This window comes from Seriola aureovittata, chromosome 23, assembly GCF_021018895.1.
Source record: "Seriola aureovittata isolate HTS-2021-v1 ecotype China chromosome 23, ASM2101889v1, whole genome shotgun sequence".
Taxonomy (NCBI): Eukaryota; Metazoa; Chordata; class Actinopteri; order Carangiformes; family Carangidae; genus Seriola; species Seriola aureovittata.
Window position 1 is genome coordinate 15,815,641 of NC_079386.1, and position 15,443 is coordinate 15,831,083.

The 15,443-nt window shown below is 41.3% G+C and overlaps 1 protein-coding gene across 1 annotated transcript in view; it reads left to right on the forward strand.

Annotated features, from left to right (window-relative positions):
* The window catches only part of hdac8 (histone deacetylase 8), a 28,358-nt gene extending 13,008 nt beyond the window's left edge, over nt 1–15,350 (forward strand). The window contains exons 10-11 of the mRNA XM_056369826.1: nt 5,588–5,693; nt 12,966–15,350. Of these exons, the coding sequence (XP_056225801.1) occupies nt 5,588–5,693; nt 12,966–12,988 (129 nt within the window). The 3' untranslated portion in view covers nt 12,989–15,350. The remainder of the gene's footprint in view (nt 1–5,587; nt 5,694–12,965) is intronic.
* The last annotated feature ends 93 nt before the right edge of the window (nt 15,351–15,443 follow it).

The following is a 15,443-nucleotide window of genomic DNA, read 5'->3' on the forward strand; positions in this document are numbered from 1 at the left end:
TGGGCTGAGGCTAGCTGGTTAGCATGCTAACTTCAGTAGAAGGGAAAGAAGTGATAGAAATAGAAGCAAAACAAGAGCTGCTTTCCGCTGCTGGACACAGCTCTTGGCGAATAATTACGTTTGATGCTGAACTCTCAATGTTTCTTGTAGACTGGTTAATAACCACCTGTTAATGCTAATGTTAGCTATGTAGCAATAGCAAATAGCTCCTTTTAAAGCAACTTTAACATGGTGAAATTTGGATGTATAGTGTTGTGTCTGCAAGTATTTGTAATGTTGATGACGGTACTTAGCATAAACTATAACTAAACTCAAATAACTCAGCAAAAAAATAATGATTTGATTTCAAAATGGAGCCACATAATGAGTTAAGGAGAATGCAAATTGGCGCGATGCTGATACTGTGAGTGTATCACTAATTAGCTAACAAGCTGAAAGTCATGGGTAAATTGCTAAAATACATAGCTATAATTTCATCTGATAGGACTGTGGGTCCAATCAGACAAAAAAAGGCTGTGAACCACTGGGCTAGAACAAGTGTGGCAGAGCTTCACACAAAAATATCACTGCAGAAAAATGTTAAAAACGAAAAAAGCAGCTACTTTTCAGTTAATTTATCATTCAGACATTTTTACAGGATATTCAGAGCCTAAATCAGCAAGAAAACTATTTTCACAATGTTACGTAGCACACATCCAAACGTTTACACCAGTGGACAAAGTTTAAACAGTAATAATGGGTTTTAGCTTTCCCAACATTTCAAAAACATACAAATACTATTTGTGGGGTTCCCTGCCTTAAAAGGAAAACTGACAGATGAAGGTAGAAAAAGATGGAATGATGAAAAGGTAGGGAGGGTGAGAGAGAGTCCAACAGCAGAGAGAGAGAGAGAGAGAGGTGTACGTGCGTTATGTGACTGCGACTTTGGGCATCGGGCCGTTTTTCTTTTCCTTGTTGAAAACATTTATTAGATAGCAGCTTGATAGCAGACACAGTCCATTTGTTTTCCGAGACGTTTTCCCCTCCGCTGTGCCGCTCGGCGTCCTTCATAGCTGGAGATCCTGCTGATCGCTGTAAAAACAAACATACATGCGCGCACACACACACACACACACACACACACACACACACACACACACACACACACACACACACACATACATTACTGTCCACAGATTGACGCATGCACTGGAACACACACTCAGACTTTCTCACAATTGTACATTTTTATATAAACACACACAGATATAAAAATATGCACGTACCTGACAAGAATGGATGTACATATATTATGAATAATACTACAAATACTACCACTGGTATTACCACTATTACTATTATTATTTTGTATACTATCACTACCACGAATGCAACTTTCATTCCCACTATTATTAATATTACTGTTAGTATTATAGTTACCACTGGTACTAATACTACTAATGTCACTTTGATGAGGCTGTAAAAACAATACAAAATGATGCACTTATAAACATGTATAATCAATTAATGATAAGAATCTGTACTGATAGCGTTTATAAAACTTTATTTTTCTGCTGTTTTTAAAACGGCAACAGGTAAAGACATTGATTCGTGCACACACGTTCAGCTTCCTCTGGGTGAAGGCCAGTGTTTCTCATAGAAACCAGCTCATACGGACAGTGAGTGATGGGCGGAGGGTCCATGTTAAGGACCATGGTAAATAAGCGAGGACCTTTCATTATTTATCTCCCTGTGCGTCTCTGCCAGAGACACTGGAGCCAGTCAGTGGGTATTTTCTGTCTCTTGACCTTGTCCAGGTGATGTAGATGTTCCGCGTCATTGGACCGTGCACTAAAATCTCTCATTTATCATGCGTCATTTTGTCCGTTTCACATGCTTGCCTCACAGCATCGCTTCCTTTATCTTCTCCTCTCGCTCTACAGCTGTCTGTAGCCTCCGAAGTATTACGGATGATATAAAAATGTTCTAGAGATATTATATAAAAATGAGTGTTTCTTTAAGGAGTGTCTGCACCTCTCTCTTCCTCGCTTCCTCTCGCTTCTCCCCATGGTCATCCAAGCCAAACAAGCAGGCAGCAGGAGACTGTGTGTATGATTTGCGTGTGTGTGTGTGTGTGCGTGTGTTGCTTGACAGCAGGAGACAGAGCACTGGGTTCATGGGAATACATTGCGAGTGTGCATGTGTGTGTGTGTTAAGCAACTACTCTCATGTTGAGCTCAGTTGAGACCGGAGGTAAGACACAGAACTCATCGGAGTTAATTGGAAACAGAGACACACACACACACACACACACATACTCACACATATTAAAACAAGGCCTTACCTTTGTATGCAAATACCCATGGAAATTCACACAAACACACACATTTATTAACACACTCTTACCGTGTACATTTACCACATGCAAGGGATGTCCTGATCGAGTTTTTGTGGCCAAGGTTTGAGTCTTTCGATATTGGATATCTGCTGATAGTTTATTTTACTTAAATTTTGATTAAATAGCCTTTGTATATAACACACTGAAATAACAACAGCTTAATCTCAATTTATTTCTTATTAGCTTCTTCCAAATGCTGAAGGTCACGGTTTTCGTTATCACTGCTACGCAGACGACACCCAACTATATCTGTCGTTCCCGCCGGATGACCCCACAGTCTCGGCGCCGACCTTGCCTCGTTGTCTCAGACACCCAACTCTTCGGTGGTTAATGTCTTCGGTGGCAGTTCCTCCCTTCACACACAGTGAAACCTTTACAGATGGTCCGGCACGCTTGCAGCCAGTTTGGTCTTTGATCAGCCTAACGACGCAGGAATGACGTCACTCTGTTGGATTTGTTGGAACTAAAGAAACGCTCAGTTCCCCCCCGTCGTACAGTGGTCTCACGAAGAGGACGTTCTTCCCTCACAAACTATCCTTGACAAGTGCTGTACCGTACTGTAAAGCAATGCACAGCACCAGCTGAAAATGAGAAGCTGCTAGCTAATTTTCTACACTTCTTTGCTAACGATTATTAGCGCCTGAGCTAATACTGGTCCTAAGGATTGACTCAGGACATCTCTACTATACACACTCGGATGAATTCCCTCTCTCTGACTCACACACTCATACAAACAAAGACAAAGTAGTCTTTGTCTTTCAAGTAAACAAAAATATACTCCTACTGCTTGTTGGCTTGGCTCAGCTGTGTGTGTGTGCATCTGCTCAGGCCTGTGTGTGTGTGTTGCGTGTGTGTTGCCAACACACCTTCTGAAGTCTTCTCTAATGACACCCGTCTAATCCACTAAAGAGTTTCATTCCAAAACAAGATATCCCTGTCGTTAAAATGACCGTGGCATCAGCGGAGAAATCATTACAGCATGTTGACTGAATCAGTTCCCCAACTTAAAGGAGCAGTCTGACATTTTGGGGAATACTCGTGTGGTTTGCTGTCAGTACTGAGAGCCAGATGAGAAGATCAATATCAGTTTAAATGGTTGAAACAAATTGTTGATTCAACGGGAAGCCAGTACTTTTCTCCTTTTTTCTTGTAAATCTTTTTAGGGTTTTGGACTCGGGGTTGAAATTTGAAGACTAAATCATCAACTGAAAAAATAATCAACCCATAAATCAATAATAGAAAACTCACTTCGGGTCATTTCTGTTTTTAAAGTCCAAAATCCCAGATTTGTTTAATGGATTTTCAATCTGATCAAGATCCAGCAGCCTTCCGTCCTTACGGTCAATAACCACTGAAATCATATTTGCTGAAAGCTCAGGAAAAAGCTAGTAAGTGGAACTTTAGTCAAAAATTCTTTTTCCAACTTCAGTCTCCAAGATCGAGGATGAACTTTCATGCTCGTAAATTGTAAATACAGTTTCACAACAGGTGATTTTAAACTTGACAAATAACTGAGCGTCTCATTTTAAAGAAGAGCTTTTTTTTTAAATATGCGGCGTGCTTGGAGGAATATGGGTCTTTTGCTTTAGGCCGCAAGTCACCTTGGCTTGCTCTGTGCGTTCTGCTGAGTCTTCAAGGCTCCAAGGCTTTCACAACTATCGCTGCAAATGGACTGACGCACTTGTGGTCAAACCTGGCCTCTGAGTTTGTTTTGCTCTCATGGCACTGAGTCACGGCCCAGCGAATTCCCTGGAAATGCATTTTTTCAACTGACGTGCTCCGTTTTTAACTTCTGGTTGAACCCACTCTCTGGATTTCCACCTGTTTTTCTTTTTTTTTTTTCTTCTTTTCTTTTTTTTTATTGTTGGCTGGTTTTGTTTTCATGGAATCGGCACGACTCTGCATGAAATGCCAGGAGCCTTTGGTATTTGCTGAAATAATCTCAGACCCTTTTTTTTTTTTTACCTGTGTAGGTGAAGCCCTGTTTGTCTTAGAGGACCTTTGACTGACTTGTGGTTCCTCTTCTGTGATCTGCATTACATTTTCTCTCCCCGCACATGAACCAGACGAGTCGGCCTCATACGTTTATTTGTGTTAATGCAACTCCTAGACAACACACAGAGTTCAGGAAATATAAGGAACATGTGTCCATCTGAAAAACCTTTTTGTGTGTGTGTGTGTGTGTGTGTGTGTGTGTGTGTGTGTGTTCTGGCTCTTGAGATGGCGATGTTGCTCTGTCCACCACTTCAGTCAAGCAAGACTACCCTGAAATTTAGCACAGATGTTCATGGTCCCCAGAGGATGAATGCTAATGAGTTTGATAATCCCCCGACTTTTCCTTGAGCAGCACCATGAGTCTCTTATTTGTGGGTTTGAGTGAAATGTCTCAACAACCATTGGATGGATTAAATTAAACTTTGGCAGAGATCTTCATGTTCCCCTGAGGATGAATTGTAATGACTTTGGGGATCCTTTCACTTTTCATCAAGCGCCACCATCAGGTCAAAATCTGAAATAGTCCAATGCTTTGGATCATGACTGACGCTAAAGTATCACTGTGAACGTTATATCTGTTAGCATCATGTGTTAGCATTTAGCTCAGTGCAGTACCACCTCACAGAGACGCTAACATGGCTATACGCTCTTAATCTCATTTTTAATTTCACTTTTCAAATCTAGGGGAGAAAACTACTTTTACCACTACTTCCATATTTGATCAGTTCATTTATATGATGCACAATATGGGCAAATAAATCCATAAAAGCAACGAGAAAGGATGACAAGTGGATATGTTGGTTGCGGAGAGGGGGAAAAAAGCCATAGCTCGATATTTCAAAGCTAGTCTTTGATGTTTTCCACTCTTTTGGATGTATTTCCTTTTTCTTTTTCTTTTTTTTCTTAAAGAATGATCCCTGAAAGCCTGTGTAAATATTCATCACCAAGTCAGTTTCACAGTCCAGTTCTTCAAAGTCCAAACGGAGGCTGGAATTTTCCAGGAAAGCAGCTGCATTCTTTAAAAAAGAGAGAGAGAAAAAGGAGAAAATGTACTTTGGCGCTCGGCTGCAGCGGCTGCGTGCAGATGTGAGGGATTAAAGTTTGACTGTGACGGAGAAAAAGAAAAGAAACGTCATTTTAAAATCACTAAATCCAGATTTGTCATGATGATTGTCGTGATGTGATCTCAGTGTGTTTTGTGTGTGTGTGTTGTAGTTTTTCACAGAATACGGACCCGACTACTCGCTGGAGATCAGCCCGAGCTGTCGACCAGACCGCAACGACACCAAACACCTGGACCAGGTCATCAGCACCATCAAAGGTGTGTGTGTGTGTGTGTGTGTGTGTGTGTGTGTGTGTGTGTGTGTTTGTATGTGTGTGTGGGTGGATGCACAGGTGTGTCTGTTAGAGTGGTTGAAGGTGTGGTGGATAAACAGGTGTGTGTGTGTGTGTGTGTGTGTGTGTGTGTGTGTGTGTGTGTGTGTGTGTGTGTGTGTGTGTGTGTGTGTGTGTTTGTATGTGTGTGTGGGTGGATGCACAGGTGTGTCTGTTAGAGTGGTTGAAGGTGTGGTGGATAAACAGGTGTGTGTGTGTGTGTGTGTGTGTGTGTGTGTGTGTGTGTGTGTGTGTGTGTGTGTGTGTGTGTGAACCCTCTCTCACCTAAAACCCCTTTTGTCTCTGCACGGCTCTTTTCATGTGTGGTTTCATGTTTTGATCTTGCTCCTATACGTCTCTGTGTGGGATGAAAGTATGACTTGTTCTTTTTTTTTTCCCCCTCCCTGTGACTCTTAACATCCTTTTGTGTGTGTGTGTGTGTGTGTGTGTGTGAATAAACTGTCAACCCTGCTCTTTTACCCACAATCTCTTTGGTCTGAGTCTGGGTCTTGACACATGTGGTATTCTTTTATTTCTTTGCATCTTTCTCCTTCTATATATATATATATTCCTTTATGTTTGTACATCCATCCGTGAGTGCGAGTGTGTCTGCAGCGCTGTGGTTAAGCCCTAAACCTCTGCGCCTTCGGTCTCAGCGCTGACAGCCCGCAGCACCCGGGAGACGTCCTGCGTCAGGGTGAAGCTCAGGTGAAGAGTTGAGCGGCGGGAGAATTATTGGATGTTAGGTCAGGAACTCGCTGCAACAGAAACAACCGTGAGTCGAGTTCATTGTCCGAACATCAAAACTGCACGTAGCCGAGAAAGAGAAATCAGATTTTGGTGTCTCGTAAATATCGAAGTTCTGGTGTGTAGACGTGTTAACCACAAACCAAAAGGAAATCCTCCTTCCCTTCCCTCTGTTGTGTTTGACATCGCAGTTGTGTTATCCGTTGTGTGTGTGTGTGTGTGTGTGTGTGTGTGTGTGTGTGTTACTGTTTGATTGAAAGGTGTTGAAAACACTCTTGACTCTGGAGACACTAAAGGGAATAAAATCAGGCCCCAATCTGGTCCTGTCAACATGTTTTATGTTGAAAAGTGGAAGATAAACTAAGACTTACACATCTAAGCGCCACTGAAAGCAGGAGACGGATTTTGTTTCCTCAAAAACCGCAAGAGTCAAAACTCGCTTTGTCTTTAAAAAAACATCCAACAAAGCATAAAAGTTGTTTTCAATTCTGTTTATTCTAAATTAAAAACTCTGTTTTAGGTCTCAACTAGACAAATTTCATATTTTTCATTTTTATTTTTTCATCCAGGAAATTTGGACTTGAAAATGCCCGTAGTAACTGGGAGTAACTGCCTTGAGTTGATGCCATTCAAGATGGCGACTTTCTACATGTCAGAAAGCTTCTACCCACATTCAACATTTCACACATGACCTTCGACCTCTAGAACTTTTTCTAAAGGTCATAGCACAAAAAAAATCCTTCTAAATCTCTTCATCTTCCTCCTCTTCCCTTTGAGTTGAAAGGCGTGCCATCAGGGGATGAGAGTGTGACAGGACAGAAGCTCCAGGGAAAACGGTGTTCTCACATACAGCGGACGTGTTATCAATTGGCGACCAAAATATAAAACCGAACGGGTCATCGTCCTGCAGCGACTGACAGAAACCACGCTGGATGTCGGGGCGGTTTTTATCCAAACAGCATTAGGTTCCTAAAAAACTCCAGGTCGCGTCGGATCAGGGGAACGGGAGTTTGTTTGTCGAAATTCAGTTGGTCCGTTGGCTCGCATTAACTCATGACAACCGGAGTGGTTGAAAGTATCGCTGGTTTCCAGTCATACGGCTTTTATTAGGGGCGACGGAGGGAACGGACGGATGAATGGATGGATGGAGGGAATAAAAGGGAGGAGAAATGAAACACAGGCAAGCCAGAGATGGAGAGAAATCGGGGGGGAAAATGTGCGTTTGGCTGCTGCGTCCCATTTGCCTCTCCTGTCGTTTATCAGATCTCACGTCCTCTTTCTTCTTCTTTTATTGTTAACTGCTCGTCGAGGAAGGAAAGTTGTCGTGTTTTAGGTGAAGTTATTGAATTATTGGAGATATTTCAGGATGTTTTTAATCTTACACCATAAAAATTGTCCATCCTTGGAGTTGGACCAAGATTTCTCTTTTTCTTTCTTCCCTTTCTTCCACAGACGTTTCAGTCCTGGTTTCAACCTGTCACGTCTGTTTTATGTCCTCTCGCTCTCTCTCGCTCTCTCACTCTCTCTCTTTCTTTAAGTCTCTCTGCCTCGTCTGCTCTCCGTCAAGTCAGAAACCGCTTTTCACGAAAATTAGCTCTGTCACAAAAGGCTTTACCACACAACAAGCAAGACACCAGAACCTCAACCAGAAGTGAGCGTGTTGCTGTTTAAAATACTGGAGTAAGTGTGCGTGTCTTTTTGTCTCTGTCTCTGATTAAAGAAAGATCTACACGTCTGCTAACTTAACTAATGCACACATACACACACACACACCACACACACACACACACACACACACACACCTCTAGGCAAACATATCCACATGACATCATTGGGGTGGATAAGTGTTTCTCTGGTTTTGGAAGTGCTGTGCTGCTTATAAACATTGGTTTCCCAGAGAAACTGGGCAGTGTGTGTGTTTGTGTTTTTGTGTGTGTGTGTGTGTGTGTGTGTCTGTATGCCCACATCTGCTCTGTCCGCTGGCACGAATGAACTGTAAAGATTTGAATCTAAAAGTGGTAATCCTCCAAATCCTTTCTTTCATTTTGTCATTCTGGTTCAGCATGTGTTATGTCTTTAACCCATCTGTTTAACCAACAGTACACATACATCAGAGACGATATGTGCTCACAGCGCTCTGCTATGAGAAAATATCACTTCGTACCAGCGGGAAATGATGCGTGCGCCAGGATTTTTCAGTGAATGAAATATTAAGAAGTGACTCTCTCCTCTTTTACGTCTTCAACTCTTGCAGAAAGTCAGTTCCAGCGAGCCTCAGGTGCTCTTCATCTGCCGCCCCTCACACTCGGCTGTGTGTTGAGCTGAATGATAGTGTTGTTGTTGTTGTCGTCGTTAGCTCGTAGCTTTGCGGTAGGTTGCTTTGTCACGTCAACGTCGTATTCTTCTAACAAAAGATCAAACAGTTGCTGCGGTGGCAGAGTTGTAAAAACCCAGTGTCAGAGTAGTACAAACCACGGAGCAGTGTTTTGGCATCTGATAATCGTTCAGCTTCACGGGTCTGTTACTCAGACCCAACTTCTCGCATCATATTTCACTGTTTCATCAGTATCTGGAAGAAAAAACTGCCTCTTTTATTGTGTAGATCTGGTTTTGGTTTGTACTTTATTAGATATACTTAGGGTCAGTTGTGCTTTGAGCAGAATGCTAAAATTAGCATACATGTTAGCATTTAGACATGATTCATTCAGACTCAGCTCGTACTTCGTCAGCCTCCGCTGAACTTAAGCTCAGCTTTGATCTAAGCCGAATGCTAACGCTCCCACTCTCATTTCTCCCTCTCTTGAATGTTCTTCCTCCTCTCCTTTTTTTGTTTTTATCTCTTGGACCTTCTCTTCTTCCTGTATAACATTTACATGCTGACATTTGGTATTTAACAGCTCTTATGTCTAAATGTTAGCATGGTTGCTTAAGGTTAGGATGCTACTTTTAGCATGTTTTTAGAAATATTCGTCAAGAACTTAAACACACAAGAGGAACTTTTGACCTGTTGGTGGCGCTACAGGTTAAAGGTCGCAGCATGACTACACACAGATTCAGATTCATCCACTGGAGTCTGGAGTCAAATATCTCATCAAACGTTGGAGGAATTGCAGTTTAAATTTGATGAGAAGAAAGCATCAGATATTATTGTCTCTAGAAATAAAAATAAAAATATATACCTACCATGTCAGTTTATATAATAAAAGTCAACAGACAACAGAAACATTCTGCCTTTTATAAACATAAACTGTCCAGTGAGTCTATTTTCAGTCGACCTTTGTGTATTTTAAAATGTTTTTTTAGGGGATTACTCAGCGTTTCCGGTTGTTTCTCTCTCATTCATACACACTCAGGCTCGTTAAGCGTCTGTATTAATTAAGATGTGACTTTTATTAGGTGATTGTCAGAGGCGACAGCAGCTGTCTGACTGTTTGTGTATTCACACATCTGTGTTTACGACACTCTGGTAGCATGATTTCCCCAGGGGCTGCGTGTGTGCGTGTGTGCGTGTGTGTGTGTGTGTGTGTGTGTGTGTGTGTGTGTGTGTGTGTGTGTGTGTGTGTGTGTGTGTTTGGAAACTGCCAGCCTTTCTGTGTGACTGTATCTTATATTATCTTTGTGTGTCAGCAGGGAAATATTGCAGCATCTTTACATCCTGCTACTCGTTAATTCTTCCCTGTGCTGACAAGATGCTTTCCATATCAGTCTCACACACACACACACACACACACACACACACACACACACACACACACACACACACACACACGAGGAGGAGGAGGAGGACATGAAACAGTTCACACTCAGAGAAGAGATATGAACACATTCAAACCAGAGAATTACTTCTAAAAATGCCACGTAAGAAATACACACACGCGCGCACACACACTAACACACAAACACGCACACACACACACACATAGGATAATAACCACAGACCCTGTGATAGATGAACGTTTGCAGGTAGTAAATATCAGAGGCCCCCGTAGTTGCTCGTCACTTTAGCAGAATTTACCGTTTACATCTGGAAAGCAAAGAGAAGCAGGAGGATGAATGCAGGGAGGGAGAAGAAGAAGAAGAGTCAGTCAACTTTTTTGCAACTTTTTTTCTTTCTTATACGTCAATATTTTTAGATTAATCATTTACAGTCAGAAAATAATGAAAAATGACAATGAAATGTCTTCATATTGTTTTTATTCTCAAAGTCCCAAACCTCTAAATGATTAAATCTCCACTCATATAAAACACAGGAAATGAAGCTAAAACCAAACATTGATTGGCATTTTCCTTCACAAATCACTTCAACGGTTAATTGATTAATTATATTAATCATCAAACACTAAAGAAAGAGACTAAGAAAAAGCGGAAAATAAATATAGTGAAAGTGTTGATGTGTAGGAAGAGAGGGAGAGATTATTACACAACATCACAATCACCTAAAGACCAAATGAACCGGTGATAAAAGTTGATATTTTCATCATTTAATCATGATTGTGATATCGTGAAGCGAATACCCTGCAGGGAGAGCAGCTTTACTGTCAGTGCTGAGGTTCTACTACGTCTGACTGCTCTTCCTCTTTTCTCGTACGTTTCCTGTTTTTAGCTCACATCATGATTTTTGAGACTTTTCCTCTTGTCACAGTTGGAAAAAAAATAAAAAAAAGTGCATTGTCTGCAACCGTTACCCCAGAGACTGAATCTGTACCCGTTTGCCGTATGTGGTGTTTAAAGTGTGAGTGTGAGCTGGAACTGGATGCTGTAATCATGTTTTCCAGTATTTGCTGCCTGAATTTGTGGTGGACACAAGGGGAAGTCTCTATAACCCCCCCCCCCCTCCCAAACGCAGCATCCATTGTAGTGGACGTCAAATATTAGCTGGTCTCAGCCAATGAAAATCCTACTTTTGACCGATAAGTAAATTGTATTTAACATAAACATAAATACATAAATTTAACATAAATTAATAAACTGTAGATAACAAACAAGCATATTGACGGTTATTCAGCACCGACTTTATTCCGTAACCTAACATTTCGGCACAAGCGTGTCTTCTTCTTCTTCTTTTTCTTCGGGGCTTAAAGACCAAATCACATCACATCACGCATCCGGCTCATATGTAGTGTAATATAGGGCAGATTTCCCACAGAGAAACCAACAACGCAATGGAAAGGTTATACATACTGAGAGACAACAATTAACTCCAAAATGCAGAAGATACCGTCAAAATGGAATTGGAAAAAAAAAAAAATGTAGGATAAAATATGAATAAGAGGGAAAAATATGCAAAATATTTCACATATTTTTACACTTCTGTCCGTCATGAAGGAATGTTTAAAGCCGCTCTCTTGCTTCTTTAGAAGTTAACTCCAGATTTCGGTCAAATCTGAGTGAAAGCAGGGATGTGTGAACATTTAAAGCATCCATCTATGGGAAAATTGATTATAATATTCACGCTACTTTTAACATACGTGGATACAAACAGACGAAGCCTGTTTTCTACAGATTTAAAGAATCTTCGTGTGTTGGCGGATTCACCTTCTCTGAGACAGAAACGGAGAGGTGGAGGCAGAGTGATCAGGGCTCGGAGGAAAAACACGTGGAAGTATTAATTACAGTTTATTTTTTCCAGTGTGGTTCTCGATAAAGCTGCTGCTGTTGTTGTCACTGTGACAGGACTCCAGTGACAGCTCCACAATGGCCGACCAACAGGACATCCTCCCTCACTGCGTCAGTGAAGGGGCTACATTTGTCAGGGCAATTACTCATCCACTAAGGGTGTGTGTGCGCGTGTGTGTGTGTGTGTGTGTGTGTGTGTGTGTGTGTATGTGTACAACATGGTTATTCTTCACAATCGGGTCATTTAACGTAACAACAGACAAACAAAGCAGCATTGTTTCCAGTGAAACACATAAAGTAAACCGACGACCAGACTTTATAATGCAGCTATTGTGTCAACTTGTGTGTGTGTGTGTGTGTGTCTGTTTCTGCGTCTGTCTGTCAGACATGGAAACCAATCTGTGTCCTCATGCAAATGAACTTGTAGTGTTGCTTAACGTTGTCATTTCCATATCGATTCCCGTTTTGCATGCTTGTATTTCCTGGGGAGCGACAGGGCTTACCTCGGCCAGATGTTATTTTGCATTTTCATTGGCACAAATGTGTTTGTGTGTGTCTGTGTGTGTGTGTGTGTGTGTGTGTGTGTGTGTGTGTGTATTTCTCCTCCATACTGCTTCCATCTTTGGTTTGGTTTCTCCTGCTGTCTAATGTGTGTATTTAGCCTGGTTTTGTATCCCACTTAATGTGATGCATTTGACCCTTCTGCGTCCTTGTTGTTTGTTTGTGTATGTGTGTGTGTGTGTGGATGTGTTGTTAGATGTGTGTGTGTGTGTGTGTGTGTGTGTGTGTGTGTTCTCCCACCCCCCACCCCCACCTACCAACCCCTCTCATTTCTGTCTTTTTCTCTTGTTTACAGGGAATTTAAAGAATGTGATTTAGGAGCCGGCAGCCTCAACCTCCTCCGCACACACACACACACACACACACACACACACACACACACACACACACACACACACACACACCATGTTTCCAATCCAGGTCGATGCTCGGCGGCTTTAATGAAGACAATATGGAGCGGACCCCTTCGGCCCCGAGGCACGGAGCGAACGAACGAGGGAGGGATGAAGGCAGGAAAAAGAGAGCGAGGGAAGGTTTTGGAAAACATTAGCTGAGTGTTTCCAGGGGAAAACAGTTTAATAAGAGGGGGGGGGGGGGGGGGGGGCGGTGATGTGGTCGCTGTACAATGTTGTTCACTGTTTTTAATCCTTTGTTGTTTTGAAAAAGTTATGTGTGTTTGTGTGAATGAGTGACTTTACGGTGTGTTCAGTGCGGTTATGTAAAACTGAATTACATCAGGATTTTACAGTCGGCGCACCCCAAGTTTTTTTATTTTTCTTTTTGGTATCCAGGGGATGCGTTTGTGTGCGTCCTATCAGTTGCACATTTCAAACTAAATGGAAATAACAGATTTTTCAGGTGTCCGGTTTCACGTTCACCCCGGTGCTGCTGTGATTTTAACCCCCCGAAGACAGATAAGCACTAAAACAGACATATAGCGAAACAGCCTCGTTCCCAAAACGCTCCGTTATCCTTGTGAAAGAAAAAAAAGAAAAACAACCCTGGGTTTCTGATCAGGTCTGGAAAGTCCTGAAAAGTATGTGAAAAGCCTGTGTGAAACTTGGACGGTTTACAAACAAACTGTCTGGAAAGGTTTGGGAAATAGCCGGTTACAGATTCTGAGTTGATTTGCTCAGCCACACTGTTCTGACCTCTGGGCGAAATCTGCAAATCAAACATCTGGACAGAGTTTGGAATTTTAAATGGAAGATATGTAGGGAAAGTTAAAAAGGTTTTTTTTTTTTTTTTTCCACAGACGGACAACAGCAGAGAGATTACGTGAACTTTAAGGAGGATTTAGATAAACTGGTTTTGGCACGACTGGAGATGTAGGTAAAATCAATTCATCTCAGGTCACTGAACAAATATGGCTGCCGCAGGTTCCCCCACAAGGACTGGAAATTAAAGTATTTGGACGTCACCCAAACTGTGTGTATCATTCTCAACTATACCATCATATAAACTACACACCAAGGCTGTGTGTCGAGCCTCACTCCCTTCTTTGATGCTGAACGAAAATCCTCGACAGCTGTTCGATTACAAACAAACAAACAAACAAACAAGCGATGAAATGTACAGAAAATGAATTAAGTTAAAGAGTGAGGTAGCAAAGATTGCAGTCTGTTTTATTGGCCGTTAAGATTCCTCAAACTGCTCTAAAAATAGATGCAAAGGGCATCTGGTTACTTCCATGTTTGGAGAAGTTTGTTAAAACAGCAAAACCTCATTTAATCCCTCCAGCTATAGTTTGTGATTTGGCAGAGTCGCATCGAGCAGCTTCAGCCGCTGCACATCAAAACTGAACAGTGACCAAAATCTCTAAATCCTCCTAATGAAGCTGAGGTGCATGAGGGATGTTGACATTTTAACATGGGGGGGGGGGGGGGTAAACAAGTGAAGAAAACTTAACTGGATCATCATCAAGTCTTTGGTATTGCTGCATTGATCGGTAGCTCATGTTTGACAATAGAAACTAGTTTGAAAAATAATTCCCGACTCAATGTCCACAGATTTGCTTTTTTCAGGAGCTTTCAATCGCATGTTCCTCACTTCCCACTCCTTCAGCTGCAAAATGTGAGCAAAAGCTCCAGAAAAAAGCTAGTAAGTGGACCTTGAGTAAAGATTTTTTTTTATTTTTTGGTGAAACTACTATGAATGTTCATTTTTAGGCATTAAAATCCATCATTGGTTTCTTTTTAAGATTCACATATCAATACTTCCTTTCTTTTCTTGTCGTCTTTTTTTTTTAATTTTTGCACATTTAAGAGAAAAAAAAGTAGTAAAAATGAAGGAAGATTCTGCCTTATCTTGCATTTTTAACTGCTGCTGAATAAAATAAAAAACACATTTTAAACTTGGTAACGAAAAAGAAAACAACAGTTTTAATAGTTATTTCCACCCGTGTTTCATTCTAAATATATGTATGTGACATCACTTTTCACTTCAACACTCATTTGACCAAAACTTTTAAACCCCACTGTAGATAAACATGACATCCTGTGTGTTTAGGGTAAAGTTGATCAAGTTGAATATTGAAAAGAAAGTATTGTAAACTGTTTGTTTTGCTTTTTTTCATTTTATGTTTATGCATTTGTTTCACAGAATTACTTCTTTTTTTTTGTTCGTTTGTTTTTTGATGTTCATACCACGGACGTTTGTTGAAATAAAAGACAAGAGAGCATGTTGTTGTCATGTGTCTCTGCTGCGTTTTAAGCTGTGATTTATGCAGTGTGGGCTGGTTAATAGAGGCTTTAATGGAGAGCGTTTGAAAGAG